At 49.7% G+C, this 23,962-nt stretch overlaps 10 protein-coding genes across 10 annotated transcripts; 5 read left to right on the top strand and 5 right to left on the bottom strand.

The window, feature by feature from the left end:
- Positions 1-2,444: 2,444 nt before the first annotated feature.
- On the bottom strand, positions 2,445-4,886 carry N7511_010674 (putative serine/threonine protein kinase (Prp4); the record flags this gene model as incomplete). The annotated part of the gene is made up of 3 exons (XM_057133051.1): positions 2,445-3,862; positions 3,917-4,134; positions 4,183-4,886. The coding sequence occupies 3 exons, from the start codon at positions 4,884-4,886 to the stop codon at positions 2,445-2,447; spliced, it is 2,340 nt and encodes a 779-aa protein (XP_056981039.1).
- Positions 4,887-5,403: 517 nt separating this feature from the next.
- Positions 5,404-5,737, top strand: N7511_010673 (translation machinery-associated protein 7; the record flags this gene model as incomplete). The annotated part of the gene is made up of 3 exons (XM_057133050.1): positions 5,404-5,425; positions 5,490-5,579; positions 5,640-5,737. 3 exons carry the CDS (start codon positions 5,404-5,406, stop codon positions 5,735-5,737), a joined length of 210 nt encoding a protein of 69 aa, XP_056981038.1.
- Positions 5,738-6,279: 542 nt separating this feature from the next.
- On the bottom strand, positions 6,280-7,785 carry N7511_010672 (uncharacterized protein; the record flags this gene model as incomplete). The annotated part of the gene is made up of 2 exons (XM_057133049.1): positions 6,280-7,621; positions 7,679-7,785. 2 exons carry the CDS (start codon positions 7,783-7,785, stop codon positions 6,280-6,282), a joined length of 1,449 nt encoding a protein of 482 aa, XP_056981037.1.
- A 598-nt stretch (positions 7,786-8,383) lies between these two features.
- On the top strand, positions 8,384-9,110 carry N7511_010671 (cytochrome b5-like heme/steroid binding domain-containing protein; the record flags this gene model as incomplete). Its single annotated transcript, XM_057133048.1, has 3 exons — positions 8,384-8,463; positions 8,546-8,783; positions 8,880-9,110. 3 exons carry the CDS (start codon positions 8,384-8,386, stop codon positions 9,108-9,110), a joined length of 549 nt encoding a protein of 182 aa, XP_056981036.1.
- A 420-nt stretch (positions 9,111-9,530) lies between these two features.
- On the bottom strand, positions 9,531-11,469 carry ish1 (double-strand break repair enhancer MSC1; the record flags this gene model as incomplete). The annotated part of the gene is made up of 5 exons (XM_057133047.1): positions 9,531-10,005; positions 10,056-10,847; positions 10,897-11,044; positions 11,107-11,157; positions 11,214-11,469. 5 exons carry the CDS (start codon positions 11,467-11,469, stop codon positions 9,531-9,533), a joined length of 1,722 nt encoding a protein of 573 aa, XP_056981035.1.
- Positions 11,470-11,828: 359 nt separating this feature from the next.
- N7511_010669 (PQ-loop repeat-containing protein) lies at positions 11,829-12,878 on the top strand (the record flags this gene model as incomplete). Its single annotated transcript, XM_057133046.1, has 3 exons — positions 11,829-11,896; positions 11,949-12,206; positions 12,284-12,878. 3 exons carry the CDS (start codon positions 11,829-11,831, stop codon positions 12,876-12,878), a joined length of 921 nt encoding a protein of 306 aa, XP_056981034.1.
- A 242-nt stretch (positions 12,879-13,120) lies between these two features.
- Positions 13,121-14,011, bottom strand: N7511_010668 (nuclear transport factor 2 family protein; the record flags this gene model as incomplete). Its single annotated transcript, XM_057133045.1, has 6 exons — positions 13,121-13,231; positions 13,293-13,391; positions 13,483-13,554; positions 13,620-13,684; positions 13,812-13,832; positions 14,005-14,011. The coding sequence occupies 6 exons, from the start codon at positions 14,009-14,011 to the stop codon at positions 13,121-13,123; spliced, it is 375 nt and encodes a 124-aa protein (XP_056981033.1).
- Positions 14,012-15,074: 1,063 nt separating this feature from the next.
- Positions 15,075-17,447, bottom strand: N7511_010667 (SWAP/Surp domain-containing protein; the record flags this gene model as incomplete). The annotated part of the gene is made up of 1 exon (XM_057133044.1): positions 15,075-17,447. One exon carries the CDS (start codon positions 17,445-17,447, stop codon positions 15,075-15,077), a length of 2,373 nt encoding a protein of 790 aa, XP_056981032.1.
- A 241-nt stretch (positions 17,448-17,688) lies between these two features.
- N7511_010666 (uncharacterized protein) lies at positions 17,689-18,846 on the top strand (the record flags this gene model as incomplete). Its single annotated transcript, XM_057133043.1, has 2 exons — positions 17,689-17,801; positions 17,850-18,846. The coding sequence occupies 2 exons, from the start codon at positions 17,689-17,691 to the stop codon at positions 18,844-18,846; spliced, it is 1,110 nt and encodes a 369-aa protein (XP_056981031.1).
- Positions 18,847-21,558: 2,712 nt separating this feature from the next.
- On the top strand, positions 21,559-23,673 carry N7511_010665 (uncharacterized protein; the record flags this gene model as incomplete). The annotated part of the gene is made up of 1 exon (XM_057133042.1): positions 21,559-23,673. One exon carries the CDS (start codon positions 21,559-21,561, stop codon positions 23,671-23,673), a length of 2,115 nt encoding a protein of 704 aa, XP_056981030.1.
- Between the last annotated feature and the right edge of the window lie 289 nt (positions 23,674-23,962).

Raw genomic sequence — 23,962 nt, 5'->3', positions numbered from 1 at the left:
CAGCCGGTCCAATCACCTGAAGCAAGTATCCGATGCATCACATCGGTTCCTAAGACCCGAATGTCCCTGTTCAACTAGTAGCATGTACAACACCGGATAGCAAATCTGATATATCCCATATGTGACGCCCGTTTCGCCCGTTTCGCCTCTTCGACCTTGCAGCTTGCCGGGTAACGATTAATGTACCCCAGGATTGGCAATGCAGCTGGTCATCATTCGGACCCGAACGGCTACTTTATTAGGGTTTGCTTTTTCTTTGCTCATGAATCATCTCCTCTCGGACTCTGGTACGGACAATTGGGCAGGGAGGGAAATCTATGATTCCAGCTCTGGGTTCCCAGCTCTGGATCTAGTCCTTCTTCAGCTCTAGTTCTGGCCCAGTCCCGCTCTTGATTCCTGTGTCTGGTCTACACCGCTAGAGGTGATCCAAGATCTGTCATACGAAGCATCACACAGCACACAGTGATTCCCCCGTCACAGTCACAGTCCCGTGGAACTAGCCGCCTCTATTGGATTTTCCGTTGCGACTCAGCTGCAAGTGCCGACCGCCACAGATCATCCTTGTTGCCTCTCTCTCTCCCCTGTCTCTTTCCTGTCTCTCCTTTTTTTTTTGCCTCAGCGCCCAAGTCTGCCTTAGATGCAGGTGGCGGGGGGGACCCACCATAGAAACCCATCTCGACATCATGATTACTCCTGTACTTCCTGAATAATCCCTACAGTGGTATGTAAGCCAAGTCGGAGATTAAATGCGGCTGCTTTTGCCACGCCATTGCGTTTGCTACTGTACAGTCCACTGTACAGAGTACAGATACTTGATTCTTACCCGGGTGGCGAGGACAAGGGGGCTTCTGGAATTGGTCTCCACTTGCTTCTATGTCATGGGCTGTGAACTGAACTGTGAATTGTGAACTGTGTCTGTACAGTCGGAAGCCAGTTATCCCATCTCCTGTACGGAGTAGTAAAGGCAATTCCATCCAACCACCGCCCACACCACTAGTCCCAAACTATACCGCATGAATAGTCCGAACTAGCCACCCAAAAAGCAAAAGCAAAAGCAAAAGCAGGAAAACAAAACACAACAATAAAAGCCAAACTCCCCAATCGGCACCCAACCAGCCCATCGCCCCTCCCATTCGCTCACAATTACCTCGTTCACGCCCGACCGGGCCAATAGTCAAGAATCACCAGCCACTAATATCCAATAAGCAGACCTGCATCCTACATGTACAGAGAGTTGAGGGAAATATGAGATAAGTTATACAGTAGAAAAAAACAAGAATCCAAAAAAAAGAATAATCCCAGGACGGAGGCCTAAGGCGTCACCACCAATCCGCCAATACGAGCAACAAGAGAAACCCAAGAATGTTCGATGAGAAGTACCCGCGATATCCGCCATGGAAGGTTTAAGTTTAATCATCACTTACTCGAGCATGAAGTGTGTGCAGTACATGTATATCTGAGAACCCCCTAACTGCACTGCAAACATGAACCTAAATACGGATAACGTTATAGACACGCCAGCTGAAACCGGCGAATTACCCTGTCTATGGCCCCCATGCCCTTCAGATGCCCCCCCTCCCCCCAGAACCCCAAAATTGGGTACCTCGACCCACGGAACCGAGCCGAGGGAAAGTTTGGGAAGAAAGAGATCTAGAACAAGCCAACCCAAATGGAGTAGTAGATTTGTCTTCGGGGCTCGGGTCCGAGAAGAATGAAGGTTTGGGGTTCTTTGTTCTGCTGCGATCCGGGTGACTGGGACCGGGGGGAATATCTGTTGGAGCTGTGGAATCTGGGAGGTCTTTGCCGACTGGATTTTGTGGCGATGGTTCCGGGCGTCTGGGTCTGGTCGATGGTGTTGGAGAGGGTGGAGCTGGGAGGCTACCTACGGGGCGTACTGTAGGCATTGTTGCTGAGGGGCTTGCTGATTACGAGGTTGGTGCTGGGGCTTTCTGGGGCTGGGAGAGGATCCGCATTGGTACTGTGTGGCCGGAGATGTGATGTAGGGGGTTGGACTGGTTCTTTGTTCGGTGATGTTGGGTGTGTTGGCTACACAGCGCTGCGTATGTAGGGTCTGAGGGGTTGGATTGGACTGAATGGATCTTCAGCCACCCCCTCGGCAACAGGGGACTTTGAAATGTAAAACAATTAACGAGATAGAGAAAGGGCGGTTTTGTTGGCCCGAGAATGTTTGGATTGGATTGGATCTGGACCTGGTTTGGATTTCAAGATTTAAAGAGGTAAGTTACATACTGGTGGTGATGCATATGGACAGGGACTAAACCACCCCCCCCCCCTCGAGATCATCCTTCTGGAGCGTCGACATCTTGATTACATTATGCTTAAGCCGGGACAGGGTCCGTCCAGGAAGGCTGGGAACATCCTGGTCAGCAGGCAATCGCTGCAATGCTGAAACTGATGGTCCCTTCCGTCATGCCCCCCCATCGTTACACCTTGCGCGTCAAGAACGGGTGCTTCAGTGCATCCGCGGGCGTGATTCGTTTCTCGGGATTCAGACTCAAGCAGCGGTCGAGGAAGTCCACGAACAGCGTCAGATCTTTGGCGTCCATGTCGGACATGCCGCGTGTGCCCTGGCTCATCAGTCGAGTCTTGAGGTCACGCGTGGGTTTCTTAAAGTCCACAATCTTCGTAACCAACCGTCCGGTGATCTTGTCTTCTTCCACGCTGTGGAAATTGAGCATGTCGTCGAAATGCTGCGGTGCCAGGGACCCGCGACGCAGAAGCTTGGGCGGGTATTTGCCTCGGCATTCCATGATCGAGCGGAGCATCTGGTTGTTGTTCCGGCCGGTAAACAAGATTTTGCCGGTGTACAGTTCGAAGAGTGTACAACCGATAGACCACACATCAATGGCAAAGTCATAAGGGATGCCCAGGATGATCTCTGGGGCACGGTAGAACCGACTGACGAGGTAAGGCGTGATCTCATTTTCAGAGGCCGGAGACGCCGATCCTAGATCACAAACCTTTAGAATGTTGCGTTGCTCATTCACAAGAAGGTTATCCGGCTTGAGGTCTGCATGCAGGATGTTACACTTGCGGAGGAGACTCAGTCCGAGGAATATCTGTTGCGCATAGGCCCGGATCGCGCGCAGGTTCAGACCAACGTCTCGACCAAACTTCTTCAGGATCTCACGTAGATCCATGCTCAGATTCTCAAACACCATGCACAAGTGGCCCTTGTGCTCAAAGTGTCGCTCAAACTTGATAATATGCTTCTTGTGTTCTGGATCGGCCGCCGTGAGCTGCTCCAGAATGTCAATTTCCTTCATGCCGGCTTTGCGCATGGTTTCGTTCTGGCGAATAATTTTGACGGCGACGAGGTTCCCTGTCTTGGTGTCGGTCGCGCGTACGACAGCTGAGAACATGCCTTTGCCTAGGTTCTGGGTGACGTGATATCTTCCGTTAATCAGCTCTCCAAGTCGAACGTTGTAGTATCCTTCCGAGTCGTCCCAGTTGTCCATCATACTAACGTCCAGCTCTTTGCCCTGTGGAACGGCTGACTTTGCTGAGGCATGTGCCGGCGGTGCGTCTTCAGCGAACATGTCATCGTCGTCTCCAAACATGTCGTATGCATCGTCTTTTGCATCAGGAATGAGAACATCCTGTTTAGCTGTTTGAGTTTCATCGTATGACGCAGATGAGACATCGTCCTTATTGATCTGTACGTTGCTATGCTTCTCTCTCTCTTCCTTCATGTCAAGAGTTGGATCATAATCAGCAGCAGAAGGCTCATCTTGATCAGCATCGTCGACTGGAGCTTTGGAATTGGCCAAATCAACGTCCTGTCCGAGACTGAACTCGGGAAGATCCACCTGCTGTTCCAGGGGAGTTCCAAGGGGAGAATCTATCACAAATTAGTTTTCTGGGCCTTGACCGAGACAATCTAGAGTAAACACACCTGATGCTTCCTTTGCACTAGCCGGCTCAGTGCCAGGTGTAGATGTATCAGTCTCACCGCTACCGATGTTTTCCACTGCTTTGAGATGGAGCGGGGTCGCTTGGGTTCGATACTTGGCCCGAATAGCCTCGCGACGTTTGCGGCGAGCCTCAAGCTCAGTGGCTTCGTCAACTGGCTCGGGTTGCTGCGAGTCCACAGATTCGAGGTTATGGTGCTCCCTTTAGACATTGTTAGCCATGTTCTCTACAGGTAATCTGTAAACTTACTCATCGGCCACGGAGGCTTGGGACTTGGACGCCTGTTCTTGAGTCTCTCGTAATTCAGCACCAAGCTTGGAATACCCGACGATAGGTGCCTTTTCCCGCTTGCTCAATACCTGTTCATTGGGCTTGTGTCTTCCGGAGTCCGCTGAAGGCACATTACCATCCGCCTCATGATCAAGCTCGTCGCTTGAGTACTTCTTGGGCTTTCTCGATTCACGGTACGGGGATCGGCTGCGGGTACGCGGCCGCTTATCCTGGCGTCGATCGTAATCGTCACTGTATCGCAAGCCTCCACCATAACTGTCATCACGGTCATAGTCATAGTAAGATTTTGGCCGGCGGCCGGGAGATGGATCTCTGTTCCTGTCGTCGTATCTAGACCCGTAGTTTCGCGAAGGCTCGGGCCGGGAATTTCGGCTCTCATATCTGTCGTATTCGTAGTCATCATCACGTCGACGCTTGGAACTTCTGTTGTTCCTGTATGGAGAGCGAGATCGGGGCCTGGGTAATCTCCGGCGGCGTGGGGAACTGGAGCCGTCCAGTGATGGGGGAGACAAGGGCGCAGAGGGTGAACTATCTCTGGTGGGACGGTCAATGTTGGTGCCTTTAGGAGGAGGTTTTGACGCAGTTGCCTTCATCTCTGGTCCTGATTCGACGATCTCACCCTCCGAATGGGTCGACGAGGACCTCGATCTGTGATGCGACATTGTTGCGACGCGCCGAGGTATAGATCGACACAAATGCACGGGTGATCTTCTTCTTATTCCTCTTCTTTCTTCTCACTTCAGACTGAATCGGCCTTTGGAGGAGGCTTCAAGCAAGTAAAGAACGCTCAGTTAGCGGAAGCTCCCAGTGAAAAACGATCTTCTGAAATCAAAGGGAGTTGTGAAAGTCCAACCGGCTGTAAGAGGCCTGCCTTCACACCAAAGCCTTGTATCAGATTATCCTCCCAAGCGCATAGCTTGTCAAAACAAGCTTGATGGATGATTGCAAATGCGGGTGTCGATGATGGATCTGGGTAAAGATGAGCCATCGCGATTCGAGGTTGGAGATAGGGCAGATTCTGCGCTTGTCCTGAAGGGGTAGGCGGTCAACCTCAGTCCCCTCTATATGATAAGCGCCCCTCGACGCTCGTTTTTTTTTCGTTGTTGAACATCGCCTCCCAAACACTCCGTTTCTATTTGGATCTTCTATTTCCCGTTCCCACGGTTTAAATCTAGAAAAATGGGTGGTCAAGGCAGAGAAGGTGCGCAGCATTCTGAATTCCACACTCAAGAAATTCGTCCACTGACTTTTTTTGCGACATGCAGGTGGCAAGGTCAAGCCTTTGAAGGCCGCCAAGAAGGAGAAGAAGGACCTCGACGAGGATGATATTGCTCACCAGGCCAAGCTCAAGGCTGGTATGTTTTTCTTGAAGTCACCAGGCAGCGTGTGATTCTGTGTACTGATCATCCTTTCAGATGCCAAGGCCAAGAAGGACATGATGGAGGCTGCCAAGGGCAAGAAGGGTCCCCTCAACACCGGCCAGCAGGGTATCAAGAAGTCTGGCAAGAAATAAATGATTGAACAACCATCGGCGAACCCCCACAATAGCCTGACGCCAGGCTTTCCGACTCTTTCACGACTTCCACGAGCCATGTTCATTGAGAGCGGAGGATGGGTGGTTTCAAAATGATAGCGCCAGCATTATGACAACACTCATCGGTTCTCTATGTGTCCTTGTATAGCCTTAGCCACCAACACATACCATACCTCACATTTGATCGCAAATCTACATATTTTCTACAATTTCTCCGAACCAAACTCAGTAAAGACCAGTGAACAGTGAACAGTGAGAATTGCAACTTAATAAAACAAAACGAACGATAAAAAAGCTCAATGGCTTAGACAACTCCGAATCGAAGGGGGTATCATCCTGCCTTGCAAGAATTGCGCAGCAGGGAAATTGAACGCTCAAAACAACCCACGCCCCAATATTCGGAAACAAGTGACAATGCAGACCATCCAAAAAACAAAGATAAATCAAAAAGGCTTCAAACAAATAGCAGAAAAATCACTGCATAAATCTCCGCAGAAGTATTAACGAAGATGATCGGGTCACTAACTAGTGACACGCTTGACCCAGAGACTATTACCATCACCATTATTCTCCTTCTCATCGAACCGACGCCAGGCACGAGCGATCTTCATTCCAAGGTCGTGCTCTTCCTTTTTGATCTCATCAATCTCATTGCCCATGCTCTGGATACTCTTCTTGACCTCAGCTTTGGCGGCCAAATCATAAGCAATAGAGGTAGGCTGGATAACCTTGTTCAACTCATCAACCATAGTTTGCAAGTTAAATCGGCGCTGGGCAAGTTCGGTCCGTTTGATCTCCAGGGCCTCAATCCGGCCTTGCGCATCCTTGGGCTCCTCAGCCACAGGAGGCGGTGTCAAATTCACCGCAGGAATCTGTGCTGCCTCAGATGGGGTAGGCTTACGAAGAGGCTTCTTGGAAATTGATATTGGAGACTTCTTGGAGACCGGCGGGCCGTTGGGAACTGGTCTGCGTCGTGACATGATAGAAGACGCAGACAAAAGGTCATCGGTAGACTGGTTCTCAAGCTGGAAACTTTCGCGCGGGCTTGCATTATGGCTGCCCGAGTCGGTGGTTGTGTCGGTTGTACCGCTGAAGCGGGAAGCCGGTTCATAACTTGGAAGCATCATGCTGGCAATCCTGTGGTCGTCGTCGAATTTAAAAACTGGCGGGTTCGGCTGCGAGTGACTCGGTGCGTGGTCTGTTGCTGGTCTTGCTGGCACGTATTCTGGACCACCGGCAGTGATGGTTGTCACTGTTGATGGGACGAAACCAAAGCCTCCAATCTGGGGACTTTGCTCTGGGACGCGGTTGGAATGTGTTTCCTTTGACAATGCTTCCTTTGATAATGCACGTGACGAGGATCTATTCCTGAGTTCTGGTGCAGGTTGCTCGTTCTTTGAGAAGCTGCTCATTCGAGTTCGCACCTCGTTGACCTTTTTGGTGGGGCGGAGTTGTGCGCGACCCCAGGTGAGCAAGTTGGATGTATGGGATCCAGATGGCTTGTGTGATGAGGTGGCGCGCATTTTGCCAGTCATAGTTGCGGGTGGCTCAGGCGCATAATTGTCCCAATCCGCTGGCCGCTCAGGCGCAAATCGAGTAAATTTGTGCACCGGCTGGACAGGCTGCAGCGTAGATTGCGAGGCTGTGTATGTTTTCTCCATGGGAATCGGAGATGGTGCCGAAGACACCCGATAGTCCCTTTGCGCAGGAGGAAAGGCTTGTCCTTCCTCTATTGGTGACACGCAGAAGCTACTTTGGCTACCATGCCATTCATGACCAGGATCTGGCGATCCCATGGACGAGACGTCCGAGTATCTTTTGTTCATCTCATGCGAGTGGATTTGTTTGTTGACGCTCAAGTCCCTGCCCTAGAATTAGATCTTTTCAAAGTTTCGACTTGGCTTTTAACGCCAAACTCACCTTGGCAGAGGCGGCAGACCCTTTTCTTTATCCCGCGACCCCGGAGGAGACGGAGACGGGTTTGATGTGGGGTTCCGTCGAGACTTGAATGGCCCTTTGGACCACATTTTGATCTACGTGATACACGGCAGATCTATACGACTGGAATCGCAAAAGAAAGCAGCAATTTCACGCAGTTCTTGTACAGGGTACGAGGAAAGGGAAAAAAAGACAAAAAGAAGGGAGAACTCTCGAGGAAAGGGGGTTTGAGACCGTTGTTTATGGACCACGGACAAGCCCGGAAGTGTGCGGAAAATAGAGCCAAGTTCTCGAGTATAGATCGAAGAAAAAGAAACTATTCAGTGAAAAGATATAGAATACAGGGAAAGGCAAAGAAACAACATGGCATCACGGATTCAAGCTAACTGGCCAAGCGACAAATTAAAATGGGGATGTCCAGTGGAGATGAAACAGCTCAGGGCCTGCTGGCGGTTTTAAATTAGCAATAGGGAGGCCTGTTCTCCAATCATTCACATGCAATATCGATATCGGTATAATAATAGACCCAGGAGACACATGTCGATATGAGGATCAACGGAAAGCTAAATATAAAAGAAGGAAGATCGAAGATGGAAGATTGAAGTTATCGGCAACTATCACGTGGGATAGAGCGGGGAGCTCTCGTCATCCCGAGACTCCGGGCATTCCTCCAATTCAACCTCCAACATGGCCGGTAATGTGCCACCTCCTGCTCCTACTTCTCCCGCTAACAATCAAGCAGACAACTCTGTACCACAGCCCGAAGTGTTTGTGTTCCCATTCCCAACGCTCCGCCGTACCTCATCTTCAAAGCTCCGAACCTCGACCAACTAACACTACACTCAACAGGATGTCGATCGCATCACCAATCAATTTAATCCTCCTCTCCCTCTTCGTTGTGCTACTGTACTGGCACTTCCGACCCAAGGCACCAGTTGCCCTCCCGCGCGGCCCCCCACCGGTCGTCTTCAAGACCTACACCCCCAAAACGCTGATTCAATATAATGGCCTGAACGACCAGCCCGTCTACCTTGCAGTGCGGGGTCGGGTCTTTGATGTATCTCCCGGAAGAAACTTCTACGGACCGGTATGTGTTGGAATCCCGTGGAACACCTAGGAATGGGACTGGGTCTAGACCCAGATCTGGAGCTGGGCACACGCTGACGATGCATGGGTTGAACAGGGTGGTCCTTACGAGAACTTTGCTGGCCGCGACGCATCCCGTGGCTTGGCTCACCAGAGCTTCGATGAGGAGATGTTGACCAAGGATCTGTCGGCTCCGTTGGATAAGCTGGAGGATTTGGATGGGGAGCAGTTGGAGAACTTGCAGTCGTGGGAGGAGCGCTTCTCGGAGAAGTACCTTGTTGTTGGAAAGTTGGTTGCTGAGGGTGACCCGGAAGCTCCTTCGTCGTAAAGGAATAACCAAATTGAGCAGATATCTCCGGTCTATACCATGAGCTGAGATAACCAGGTTGGAATCATTCTAGGTTGGTGATGGATACCTCAGGTCAAGATTACTGTTGACTTGCATCAAAAGCTACGGCACTTTTTTTTCGGGTTTATTCTGTCCCATCGCTATAGAAATATGGTTTTACTTTTTATTGTACATCATGTCAAATATGAGGGCTTTCGAGTGTTGCATTTGAGAGTATGTTATTGACAATCAACAAAAATCAAGGCCCTTGAACAATCACAAGCTAACGAAAGCAACCTAAAACAACCTGAAGCTCAAATATCATGATCATCGTAAACTAAGCAATATCGTAGAAGCTGAACCGAATTGACATCCAACCACCACAAAGGCAAATATCAGGCGGATCTTCGAAATAGCATTTTACAGCTCCGAACGCAGCTTTTGGGCCTTCTCGGAGACCTTCTCCTGCGTCTTTTCGGCAGCTTCTTGGCCTTGGGCGCGGCCGCTAGAAGCACCGATTTTCAGTTGTTCCAAAGCCCACTGCAAAGTATCCACGAGCTTGGCGTAGAGAGTGTCCTGAGGGTTCGTGGTGCCGTACTTGAAGTACTGGGCATTGCGACGGGCTGCAGCACGGAGCTCATTAATGTTTGAGCCCTGGTAGACGGGAAGGCCGTACGAGTCAAGATATCTCTTGAGCTCGGATTGTGACCACTGGTCAAAGGTAGCGTCCTTGACTGAACCAGTGGCCTGGGCGAGAGAGGCAGACGCAGAGGCGTACTGCTCACCACCAGCCTTGGAAGCCTTGGCGTAGGAGTCCTGAGCATTCTTGATTAGCTCCTCGCGGGAGGCATCGGCTTTCTTAGCAGCCTTGCTGTTCATAGCAGACAGGTATTTCCTAATATTGTTAGCGGGGTAACAACTTTGATGGTATGAAAAGTCACTTACAACAGGTGCTCCTTGTCCCAAGTATCAAAGTTGTATTGGTTCCATCCACCAGCAGCCTTGTGGGCGTTGGCGCGCACAGCAGCAACTAGCTCATCACGTTTGCCGTTCTGAGGGACAGGAACACTCCGAGCATCAAGGAATGCCTTGAGGCGGGAGTCAGACCAGCCTTTCAGTGCAGCGTTGAACTCGTCCTCGGCCTTCATTCTGACGTCATCGGTAGCGCGCGCATACTGGTTTCCAGCCTTGGTGGTCGCAGCACCAAACGCATCCTCGGCAGCACTAGAAGCACTGGAGGCAGCGCTGGAGGCCTTTCCAACAAGGTACGCACGGTTCTTGCGGGCGAGGGCGACGAGTTCATTGCGCTTGGATCCCTGGGGAACCTTGACATTGTGTTCGTCAAGGAACTCTTTCAGCTTCGAATCAGACCACGCATTGAAAAGCTCATCACTCAAAGACTGTGTAGCGGCTTCGGCAGATGCAGATGCAGATGCAGCGATGCTCTGTGCCTGCAAGCTGACGATGCGAGAATTACGGCGCACTGAGGCAATGAGCTTGTCACGAGTTGACGGCTGAGGAGCGGGCCATCCACGCTCGTCAAGCCATCCCTTGAGATCGGACTCGGACCATGTCTCGTATAGCCAGTCTCCAGGGTAAGAGGTGGTTTCACCAACTTTCTTGGCAATGGCTTCATAGTTCTCACGCGCACTCTTGATCAGCACATCGCGCTTGCGGGGCTGGGGAGCTGGAATGCCATGGCGATCAAGGAATGTCTTCAACTGGGAGTCGGACCAACTATTTGAGTTAGCTTCAGTTTGTGAGAGAATTGGGGTAAACAACTTACGTGTCAAAAACCCACCCCTTTGCATGGTGAGCTTGTTCGTTGATTTGGTCGGCCACTGCTCCCAGAGGCTTCTGCACTCTGGTATCCCAGTTGGTTTTGACCAGGTTCTCTAGATCTCTGCGGTCGGCAGGACTAGGGTGAGGAATATCTATAGAGTGTTAATAGATCTAGCCACAGGGTAGCCACGAGAACCAGCGAAGTATATCGTACCATGATCGGATAGCCATCGCTCAAGCTCAGTTTCGTGCCATTTGTTGTAGACTGCTGCTGTTAGCTGACAAGCTCTCTCAATCCTGCCAGGTGATGACACAACGTACCAGCCTTACTCCACCAGCTAGAAGCTGCCACGACTTCAGTGGACGCAAGGAAAACCAGTAGGCCAGTGGCCAAATTCAGCTTCATCTTGGCTTCGTTTTCAAATTCAATAGAATGGATGTTGTAAGAGAAAGAATAACGAAGAGAACTTAGCAGGAGAAGTAAGAAATGCGTGAACAGCGCAAAGCAAGTAAGGACCAAGGATGATTGCGCAGTGACGTAGTTGGGGAATTTGCCTTGGCTGGATGCATGATTCATCAATTTCGTATTCCGTCATGGCTAATACAGGAATCTTGTTATGGAAATAACATTGAACCAGATATTTCTATAGTGAGCACTATGTAGAGTGAAGATGAAGAAGTTGAAGTTGAAGTTGGGCTAAACCTCAGGCGCCGAGGCACGAACAGTCACTGCGGGGATAAGTCAGAGGGTTCATCTCCCCCTGATTCCCCTGTATGCACTTTGATGCTTTAGATGTGATCCTTTAAACCTATTCTTTCACTCTAGCTCTAGATCCTGTCTAGTTCTAGCTCGGCTCCAGCTCTAGCTAGCTCCTGGCCCTGATCTGCGAGCTACCCCGACCTCCGAGCTGAGCTCCATAGCTCTCTAACCCCAACATGGACCCATCAACTCCATACTGCCGCGAGCTGGCCTCGCCCAATGTCTTTCAAACTGTTCTATCAGTGTATGTTATTATGGAACAAAGCTGTCAGAAAATGACTCACAAAATCCCCTAGCTTAATCGTCTTTGGTATCCTCCTTTCATATCTCCCTCAACACATCCGCATCATCGCCCGCCGAAGCTCCTTTGGAATATCGCCCTATTTCGTGCTACTAGGGGTAACATCAGGAACCTCAGCCTTTGCCAACATCCTAGTCTTCCCCTCCACCGCTCAAGATGTTGCATGTTGCCAGGAGGTCAGCGGCATGGCATGTCTTGCAGGACTGCTCGGCGTCTTCCAGGTGGGCACGCAGTGGCTCTGTTTCTTCTCGATGTAAGTCTACATCCGATGAACTTTTACAATGGCAGGTGTGCCATGATAAGTGACGATTTCTAACACATCCTGTCTAGCCTGCTCCTATTCGTGATCTATTTCCCACGAGCAACATCCCCAACAGACCCAGTAAGCGCCGTTTCCTCCACAACCAACGGACCGACCTACCGTACCGCACTCGTCGTAACAGGACTGTGCCTCCTCCACGCACTCGCAACAACGATAATCTCTTTCGCTTTCAAGATTCGCCAACCAGCCGCTATGCCGGCTTGGGCGAACTTCCTAGGTGTCTTGTCTGCTGTGCTCGCATCCATACAGTACTTCCCGCAGATCTACACTACGTTCCGACTGCGCTGTGTGGGGAGCCTGAGTATCCCCATGATGTGCATCCAGACGCCTGGGAGTCTAGTCTGGGCCGGTAGCTTAGCTGCGCGCAAGGGATGGGCTGGCTGGAGTATATGGGGGGTATTGGTTGTCACGGCTTGCTTGCAGGGTACTTTGCTAGTCATGGCGATCTACTTCGAGTACTTTGGATCCGATAACAAAGGAGAGCTTGGGCGCCATGCTGATTCTAATGGAGCTTCGCATGAGGCTGACCGTGCCGATGAGCGAGCCGAAAATGAGCCTTTCGAACGCCCATCTGAGGAAACGCCATTGCTTCAGAGCCAGTGATTTGAGACTTATAGATAAGCCATGGTGAAACACGCTTTGGCGTAGCTTGATATAGAACGATGACTTATTTGTTTCTATATTGGTCCAAATAGACTTCATTCGTATCGAAAATTGAGGAGTATAGATCCTTTGCGACACGACACAATTGGTGCTGGTTTTCCCCACCAAGGGGAAATCTTTTCATGAAAAGTAAATCATTCCTCCTATGGTACTGTCATAACCAGTATCTGCAACCCTATGGTCTAGGCGTTGAACACAAGCTGATACATCTCACTGGCAATGTAAAAGCCGCCATTAGGCTCCTGTTGCAGGCTGAAGACGTGAACAAAGTTCATACGCTGGGTGTCGGAGGCCTATTATTGAAACGTATCGTTAGCTATGAAATAGAAACAAGGGTATGTTCATATGACGTACAAGGAGGTGACCGTGCATCATGATCATGATGGCATTCTTATTCTCATTCGTATAGTGGGAGTACATGTTGACAAGCTCGCGCTTCACTTGGGGCATGCTCTATAAATGCTCATCTTATATCAGTATACTCGGCTTCTTATCAAAAAGTAGCAAGCAGCGCTATTCAGGGAGGGGTTGGGAGTTCACGCACCGAGATATGGGATAGAATCTTCTCAACGCCTGTAAGGGAGTTGTCCTCATGGCTGAGCTTGGAGTTGTTGCGCTATCGAAAAAGGTTGAATTAGCGTCCAGTTTCTTGCCTCAAACTCCCAAATAAAGCTGCCTTACGTAGAGAGGAGCCAGTTGTTGGCGATCTGACTCGAAGGCCGCATAGTAGAACTTCAGGAATTCCTCTGTAGGATGGGTAAGTCAGGATAGGCTCTTATTTTACCACTGTCAACTGAGACATGGTTCGCAGCTCAATGGGGTATTGCGAGGGAGGGCGTATTGCTAGATTGGTGAGATGTGCAGGGAACATACGAGCGATGGGGGCAGAGTCGTCTATAAAGAGTGATTGTGTTAGCTTATGTTTGTTCAATGTCTTAAACTTTGATACTAAGCTGCCAGACTGCGCAGAACTGTTCACGTATTGCCGTTTAAGGACTGAGGATCAGAGCGCTGCCAGAGGGGTAGGAAGGGGAGAGTGCTTGGTGCACTCTGTATCACAGCATACCGGACATCTTGAGTGAGGTTTGTGAGTAAACTGAGGAGGATTTAAAGTTGCAGAGAGCAAAGAAGTAAGAGATGAGGGTGAAGAAGGTATTTGTTGATGAGGGGTCGTGGGGCATGAAATGTATTTCTGCCGCCTTTCCACTTTTCCGCCTTTCTGCCTTTCTGCCTTATCCCATATACATTTTGAGATTCTTGCTCTTATAAGACATGATGTTCTAGATCTCTTCTGGCTAGTGACTAGCGAATATTGACTAGTGTGGCAATATTATGTTATACAAAACATGCGCCTGTCATGTCCGATCAGCTTCGCATACCCCAAAGATAGTGTTGGTTTCCTGGCAGATACTACCCTTTCGTTGTTCTTCAGTATATGATAGGCATAATTCTGATCTTCTGATCAGGCCTTAAAGTTGCCAGGTTCAGCTCTAGTGTTTGGGCAGCAAATTGGGAATTAAAGGCCAATGCTCAATGTGTGCTTAGCAAATAGCGGGAGCCTGCTACGGCTCCCAGGGCTATCCTTGACTCATAAATGCTGATAGCTTCTGCTACTAGGAAAGAGAGATGAAGGCCAATAAAACATTCCACCGCAGACAAGAACAGTCCCAATAATCAAAAGTGGACATGCATAGGCTTTGGGCGACTAACATTCTTCTCCCATCCTAGGTAGTAAATAACAAAGCCAGCAAAGACCAGAACAGCAGATTGCATAACAAGACCAGCAAACACGATAGCCTTGAAAACAACTTCTGGTAATAGTAGCATCATTCAAGTTTCATTCAAGTTTCAGTGTGGAAGAAAGGTCAAGGCTGTGGTACACATCTGCAAAAGGCGACGCTGGATACAGCTAATGGTCTGTGACAGGCTCGCTGTCTCTGGACAACGATTCATCTAACGCTATAAATCAAAGCTGAGACTCCTATAGCTACAGGAAAGGGAACAAACCAAGCCAGTAAAGATGTTCATGTTGTATATGCACCTAAATTTACTGGATACAAGAGCATGTGAAAATTGTTGATTCATAGCAAGTCATTATCTTTGTCCATACACGTACAATTACAATTGTGCCCAAGTTTACTCCGAATCTGAAGCAAACATGTCTTCAGCTTTGGGACGTGGCTTTCGCTGTCTTCCCTCTGGTTCCTGCTTCCCAGCCGGTTGCTCGGGCTGCTCAGAAACTTGAGATACTTGTGGTGGTTTCTGGGGTGGCTGGTCTTGAGTGTCGTCGCTGCTTGGAGGATGCTCCTTGTTCATCGGGATACTATCAACTTCTTCCAGGTCGCTGTCTTCCATTGCCACGCCGTCAATGTCACTCATCAAAACGTCCTCTGCGAGATCAACAGTAGAATGGCTTTCTTCTGGTGCAGGCCGTGTAGGATCGAATTTGCCGGCTATTTCGTCGTCATCGACGGTCTTCCACCGGCTCTTGGCCTTTGCAACGACAGCGGCGGCTCGCTCCGCCTCAGCCTTTTCTCTCTCTTTTTGTATTTCACTCTCGGTGAGTGGTGGCTTTTCAAATACTTGAACGAAGTGCTCTTGACTTGATTGTGCAAACACACACCATCCTTCCCATAGGTGAAGAAGTGTACCAACGCTGCGCTTCCACTTCTCTGCTTTGAGGCGACCCCAGCTGAGATCTTTGTCTAGTCGGCCAAGGTGCTCCAAGACCTTGTGGGAGCGGAGAGCAGATTCGAAAAGTTGTCTGTAACGCCATGCATGGCGAACGCCACTGGTGGCTGATGATGAGAGAATATCAGAAATGATGTAGAGTCCGACTAGCTTAGATGCGGATACATCCAATGCTTCTTTCGCTGTGGCATGGTTATCCTTGGCCGCAATTTCAGACCTCGCAGAACTCTTCTCCAATTCACGGTTTGGATTGGCCCCTGTGTAGGCAAGGGGGTGGAGAACGTTCAGAACAATCATATCGACAACCTCATCTGCTCCCGCTCCGGCATGTTCGATAGCAAATGCGGTGATTCGGGCAACATCGCCTCGTCTTAGTCTTGCATGACTAGTTGGGAGTCGTGCGAGAAGGTGCGTGAGCTTGGCTTTCCGCATAGGATTCATGTACCCAAGACCATCACTGTGCGAATTTGCTCCATCAGGAGGTGCTCCACTCAAGTTGCGCCTCTCGTCTTCGCCATCTGAATGCTCTTCGTCGGAAGAGTTGTAGTCCTCGTCTGAAACAAACTCATCGAGACGGGTGGTGTATTCGTATTTCAAATCGCCCTTCGGGGGTGCCCAATTTGGTCCGCCTTCAAATACGGCTGTCTGTTTATGTGTTTGGGCCTTTCCAGCGCGCGGGTTGGTGACAACCTGCCATAACTTCCAGCGGTAGTATACACCACCGGTCGTCCTTGCATCCCATAGCCAAGCCCATTTTTCTTCGCGTTGGACCTCAGGTCGACTCATTAATAACGCCTCAAACTCTGGGCCGTGGTTCAGTAGATTTTCCAGGGTCTTATGTATGAGTCTCAGTTGTTTGATATCTGATGGTGCTTTTACTTCCACCTGGGTGGAAGGTCCAGTTCTTCCAGCGGGAGGTCCATATGAACTGGGAGGTGCGAATCCTCCACGGTGTGACCCTGGGGGTGGAGCTCGACTCAATGTTCCCCCTAAAGTCGGCTGAATGGTTTTCGCACCAAAAGGAAGAGAAGCGGTTGAGGAAACACCGATAGGAATTGGTACATTTGAACCGATTGCAGCAGAAGAGAGATGTCGGGAGAGAGTTAAGTAGTATCCCCAGCCAAGGTATCTGTTCTGGAGTGTGCTCACGGTGGTGTCGATATCCGAGGCTGCTGCATCGCTAGTCAGGGTAACAATCGCGGATGAGGATCGTCGTTCAGTTGGAGATTGGCTGGGTGGGCGTAGAATTTTCACGTTGTCCACACTGAGAGCGGAGGGGATTAATGCCTTGATGACTGACGGTGATGTTCCAGGAGGGAGAGATGCGAGATGTAACGTAGGTTTTGAAGCTGCCCTCTCTGCCTCTTCGGCAACTCTGTCAGCTTCAGAATCACGAAATGCAGATGCCGGTCCAGATAGGCCGCCATGCGCCGTGTCGAATCTGGGTTGGTCGCGATGAGAGGGTGCAAATCCTTCGTGGGTACGTTTGCGAGAAAGCGAAGATGGAGGCGGTCCTAAGGTTCCCGGGCCACTGTTTCGTGACGCAGATGCTGGGAAATGTCGCTTTGAAGGCCCGCCCAGCCCACCACCCCTGCTTCCGAAAGAGTTAAGTCGTCCATCGGAGGACTTTGGGCCAGTCGGGACATCGTCCTCAAATGACTTGACAAAGTCTTCATATACCGCAGCTGTCTCGGCTTTTTCACGGGCCCGCTTGGCTTCTGCCTCGGCCTTTTGGCGCTCGAACAACGATTTCTTGGGAAGCGCGGAGAGCTTGGCCGACACGTCAGGGAAGCTCTTTCCCTTCGGATCATCTGACATGTTGCAAGGAAGCTGCAGATGCAGCTAAGGTGGTGGTATCCAAGCTGCAGGTGGATAATAAAGATAATATGGAGGAGGATTCATTGTGAATACTGATTGTCCAACATATCTTGAGGCGCGAATTGGGCGGTCTGGAGCCTGGTGAGGGCGGTATCGTGGTTACTGCCAGCAGTATTCTACCGATGACGAACTTATCTAAACAGCACCGCCGCAGTTCTGCAATCTTGCTTCCTAGTACATCATGGCTTCGGCGCAAATTCAAGATCTACTGAGGTTCCTGTCGCAAGATGCCAAGCTTCCTTTAGCTACGGCGATGGGCAAAACATTGGAACTGCAGAAGGTTAATCTGCTAACGTGAAATCCCCGCTCACGAGATATATTCTACGTCTAACATGATTTCAGAGCCGAGCAAATCGCCAAAGCAGACTTGAAAACTTTGGAAGACATTTTTTTAGATAAGAAAATTGCAAAACAGATTCACAATGCTGCCAAAAGAATATCCAAGAAGCGAGGAACTTCAGATGATATCAAATCATCACCCCAGAAACGCAACAAAAGCTCCAAACCATTGAAAAAAGACGCCACTCCATATGAAATTGAATCTTCAATGAGCCTACCAGATACTGCTGCCAGCGAAAACGAGCTCAATGATACTGTGATTGTCACAAATCGAGCGCCTCTTGTGCTGGCCTTCGCGGTGTGTGTTTTGAAGTATACCATGCCAGAACAACCACTTTCCAGCAGATTAAGCCTGGCACAGGCTGTGGTTTCAGCCAACAGTCGAACAAAAGCTGTGAGTCTGGGACTCGAAGAAGGCAACTCTGCTGAACAAGAAGGGTGGGGAGAAGGACAGCCCATTGTCAAAGTTCTTGGTCGAGATATAAGCGTGCTAAAACGATGGGACTATGATCCAAACGAAGGAAAACCACTCGGTGAGAAGAAGACAGAAGATAAAATTGAGAGCACAGAGGATGAACAAACTCGAATGCCTCCATTGTGGGCCGTGGACCTGGAGGCGCTGAGAGTCAAATATCCCAGCCATAACACTGGTCAACATAAGAACGCTGGCAATACTCTATCCATTTTCAGGCCTGAATCTGCTCGATCTTATCTCTATCGAGCGTTCTCAAAGCCAGCTGAAGAAGGAAAATCAACGGCAAAGAAGAAGTCAGTTACGACCATTGAAGACGAGAAAGAAGAATGTCTTGGCCGTCTCTTATCGGCTATTGATATGCTCTGCCTATCCTGGGTTCCGAAGCTTGATCAAGCGGAGCTGGATAGACGTGCTTGGTCTTGGTACATTCGTGTACGACCAGATGTTCAAAGTGGAGTACAGGGCTGGGGCGAGAAGGGTCAAGTGAAGCTATCTGACATTCTTGGTCTTCGGAGAGGCATATGAATGTAAAAGTTTATGGATTTCAATTACTTTGTGTATCTTTAAAAAAATGATAATCCAACCCTGGCCTAAGTGCGCTTGTTTGATCAAGCATGTAAGCTCAGGGAACCTGGAACCCTGGAAGAGACATTCAACGGCAAGCACAGCGAGGCCTGGTTTGATCATCAGCTGATGGGACCGATGTAATGGTATTGTCCTCAGCGATTTTGCGCTTATAGATACCCATGATTAGAGCCGTTTAATATAGACAGATACTCAATAGATGAAAAGCAATAGAACTGCACCCATCATTACCACGCGGGTCTCTTATAGACGGAGATTAATCTCAGACTCTCTCCATAACTATATCCATCGAGCGAGTAAATGTTCAACACCGGCAGAGCACGTATATAGTGAAGTCAGAAAAGTTCTGTTCGACCCAGTTACTGTCTAGCCTGCTGTTTGGCCCGGGATTCTGTCCGAAGAGGCGCTGTTCTGTCTTGCTTATTGGTTGAGATGCGAGTGCATGTCAGGGATCACGGAGAAGCTGGGGTAGTAGAGGAGATATGGGACCCAAGATGCCCTTTACTTGCAGACTCTTTCTTGATGATTTATCTTGAATCCGATTGAGAATATGCTGACTTGTATGTTCTCTTTGCTTCTGATGGGGAGGTTAACATCTCGTCTAATAGGGCAGGCGACGCTCTCCTCGCCTTTTGTCCACTAGTCGTAGCACCCTCTGATCTCCAACAGCCATATTTACACCAATCAACCAAGTTGAAAAGTATTGAGCCAAGAAAGGCTTGTCCCGACATGGATCAGATTTCCTGGATACGGACTATTCACTTGGCTGCGGATTCTCGTCAGTCTAGATCTAGGCGTGTACGAAACTATGAGCTAAGTTTGCGGCACCATAATACCGTGCCCAATGGTAAAAACGACAGCCAAAATAGATAGAATGTTTAGGGAGGGTTGCTGATATCAAAATGAAGCCCTCTTGGTGGTTAATGCTGATATCTCAAGCGATAAAGTTAGATCTACATCAGATCATCGCTATATCTCCACTAATAGGGGCTTCTGGTGGACCAGCTTGAACGTTACAGTAGATGCATTCTACATGCACAGATGAGAGTCACAGGGAATAAATCCTCACAATCTCCCATAAAAAGAGAGCCCTGTTACAATTCACTTCAAACTATGCATGCAGTCACGGGGTGCAAATTTGTGAAATGATATCTCACTTCTGAGTTACCAATAATTTTACAATGTTTCCCCAAATAATCTGGACTCTGATTGAAAATCTGATACTCAATTCGAAACAGCCGCGTCCTCTGGTGTGGCATGTTTGGTCATGGGTTGAAAGTGCCTGAACACCAACGCTAATTTATAGGGCGACGGACATACCCGTGGACTAACCACCAACATTATGATTAGTGACAAGAGAGTCTCGACGGTCCTCTGCGGCTGGCCCACTGTATGGTTTATTGGGAACACCGTACTGTATTTCGGGTCCCTAATTAGTCAAAAAGCTTGACATTCTACATGTACTGTATGCGATTCGGAATCAGGTTTTTGAACGAAAGGCGGAACTGGTTCACAACGGTGGATGGAGGGATAGGAGTCTAGAATAAAATGGATCAGCTGTAAGGGTTCGGATAATGTCGACAGCGGAAATCGAGACCGCAGTCTCTGTATCAGATGGAGAAATATGGAGCCCGGTGTGCCCTGGATGGATCCCGTTACGCACACATTGTTCCAACCCCGCGTCATCGGAGACCAAGGGGCCTGAAGCGATAGGCAAGGCCGTTGGATCTGAAGTTCACGGGAACTGCAATGTGCCCAGCGAATATCCCAACCCTTTTGGGTAGGAGAAAAGAGGCATTCCATGGAATGGGATGTCTGATTTCGAAGCGAGCCGAGACCCAAGAGAGAACGCGAGATCAACCCTGGAAGCAATTTTCGTGCAGTCAAGCAGAATCTTCTTCCTCATGTTTCCTGTTTGTAACATTGAGAAGCTCCAATAAAACACTCGTCCTTGTACTCAAGAGTCTGCCAGTTGGAACGCATTTCCCGGCAAACACTTAATCCGCAAGCGAGATGCCTGTAAGAAGTCCAGCCTTTCAGTGGCTCAGGGTGCAAATCAGCCCCAGTCTGCGGGAGTTCCCTGGGGATCTTGAGGAACTTCAATCCTGCAAAGTCTTGTAAACTGCAAACTGCACCTGTGCCATTCTAGATTTAAAGGCCAAGGCAAAAAAATAGAATTCCTGGTGGCGACGTATCCACGGGAGGGCTTAGTCGCACCCTAGTCGCAGTAGCGCTGGAATCAGTCGATCCCAAGACCCCCAAGGACCCCTTGAAGAAGACGGGAAAAAGAGCAGGAGAAAAGATGATAGTCAAACAGGACGAATTCCCCAAAGCCCAAAAATATTGACTGGTCCGAGTTTTTGCGTGGTTGAACTCTCGGCCCCTCTGCCAATAATAGTCTTGTCACATTACTCTCAAACTTGCTCCTCACAACTTCCCCTTCTCCTCCACCTCCTCCCCCCCCCATATTTCACCACATCTCCATTTGGATTGCTATCTCATCAACTCCCTTCTTCTCTTTCGATCTCCGAGAAGAACTGCTTCGATTTGATTTCGCCACTTTACATTCGCCCGTGCCCTGCTCGACTGGGTCCATCGAACGGATTGATCGAATAACGAGGTGGCCCGACAGGGCTGCCAGACCGAAAGGAAATGTCTGGTCATATATCATCAGAGCATTCCCGCTCTGCTTCACGATCCTCTCAGACCCCCCGTCTATCGCAGAGCGACTCGATGCCTCGCCATTCCTTCGGTCGCAACTCCCGGGTCTCTAATCCTAATGTTTTCGCCGACGAATACTCATTAGAACCGATTGACGCCGATCGAATCGAACGCCCTCACAGTCCCTCCTCCATCGCCTCGTCAGCCACTTTACGCGAAAACAACCAGCCTCCAAAGGCTGTCAGCACGGCTACAACCGAGAATGAGAACCCTTTCGGTGATGACGCCCGGCTGTCCTTTGATGAACCTCATCGGTCCAGTCTGCCCCAAAAGGGGTGGGGATTCGCCAACAACCGTAACTCTACCTCCTCTATAAACACAACGCCATCTATGATCCAGCGAAACCAAAGTGTTTCTTCTCGCTTCTCGATTCCCCGTGCCCTCAGTCCCTACACCGGAGCCACCGGACCTAGTCATCCATATGGCATGTATCCGCAGGTTGGTGTTAGCCGGTCGCCAAGTGTCGGTAGTACATCGACAATACGCCCTGTCGAACGGCCGATCGAACATTCCACCGGTCCTCAACACCCCTATGCGATGTACTCACAAAATGTGGTCGAGGAAGGAATTGATGATTCCCCCATTCCGGTCGGATTTCCAGGTCACAACCCACCATATCAGCCGCCCGCTGGTCGACAGGATGATGATGTAGGTGACATAATTGGACCTGACGGCCACACCGAGCCACTTCCGCCCTACTCACGGTATCCAACGGGTGTCATTCCAAAGCCACCAGGAGCCGAGACGATGGCTGACCTCAACACACCACCTGAAGAGCACCGTCTGAACAATGAAGCGGTCATCAGCAATGATGCAGGAAGAGAGCCACCAGTCTCAGAAACATCATCAAGGCCTTTGGTACCAGAACCTTCTGGGGATGGTAACAATGATCGCAACGGAGGAGAAAGAGCAGCGGTGACCACCGGCATCATGGCGTTTGAGGAAAAGTTAAAACGCAAAGGAAAGCAGACCGCATGCTGTGGTCTTCCTGTATGGACGTTGGTCCTCATCGCGACGGTGCTGCTGATCGGAGGTTGCATTGGAGGTGTTATTGGAGGAGTCCTGGGAACCAAGAGGGCTGCAGAAGCCGGCAAAGCTGACGAAGAAGCTCAAAAGTCCCATGGTCCACCCATTGTGACGGTCACTGCAACTCCCCAGATGGATGCATCCATGATCTCTACGCCGACCAATATCAAAAGTGTTCCTACCGGTCACTTTATGGTCCCCTCTGGCTTCCAGAACGGGTCAGGAATGTGCGTGGATGAGAATAACTACGGGAAAGCTTGGAAATGTTTGCAATCACCGAGTGAATTTGAAGTCTTCGTTGGTCAAACAAAAGGTCACCACTCTATTGTGTTTGATTACGGCGCTCCTACTACAACTTTCACCTATGGCGCCCAGGCCCCCTATTGGTCTTCTTCTCCTACACAAGCATTGAGCATGGCTGTTGATACCACTGATATTGGCATGGGCCCAGCTCTCTTTTTCGTTTCTGCGTTCGACAAATTGGTAATTGTCCCAGAGGACACATTTTCTGTCAGTTCCATTACCAAGCGGACGTTCGTCGACGATGATTGGGCACAGGCAGAGGCCTACAGGAACCTCAAGAACACTGCTCAAGTAGGAGACAAACCTTGGTTCTGCTGGTGGAACAATACGAGGATGGAATTCTTCATGTATGTCAACCAATCGATTGCGGACTCGACATCAAGCACCACAACTGCATTAGCCGATAGCAGCATGGCCGCAAGCACGGCGGGCACACATCAAGACTCGAAACGTGGTTCCGATCTTTCAGACTACCCTCGGAGGATCAAAATGGAGGAGCGCCGAGACGACCCAACACGTGAAAATCCCTATTGTCAACAGATGCAGATTCGCAACGATGGCGGCCTTGCGCTTCTCTCTGGAATGATTGTGAACATCAAAGAGAATGAGCCTACGCCGACGACAACCTATACCAGTTACAATGGTGGCACTGTGCAGACATACACAGCTCAAGCATCATATGTTAGCCCATGCTACTGTATATCTCTGACCGACTGATTGGTCTACATCCCTGCAATGTTTTTCTTTTTCCTTTGGGTTCCTGCTGGTGCAGAACCAGGCGTTGGTGTTGGATTGGCCAAGGCACTGGCCTCAACTCATGTGCACATGATCGTCTTCCTTCTTGACTGTGTGATTTTATCTTGATCATCTTTCTGCAAGCTACTGGCCTTGCGGTTATATTCCTCGCATTATCCGTGACAATGCGTCATTTCTTCGTTCCGGTTGCCATTGCGGTATGACATGATCCTCATTACTGTGCGTGCGTGCGTGTGTATTTTCCTTTCTA

This window comes from Penicillium nucicola, assembly GCF_028828085.1.
Source record: "Penicillium nucicola strain IBT 29836 chromosome Unknown utg000010l, whole genome shotgun sequence".
Taxonomy (NCBI): Eukaryota; Fungi; Ascomycota; class Eurotiomycetes; order Eurotiales; family Aspergillaceae; genus Penicillium; species Penicillium nucicola.
The sequence above is the reverse complement of the archived record's forward strand: the minus strand, read 5'-3'. Positions and strand labels throughout refer to the sequence as shown.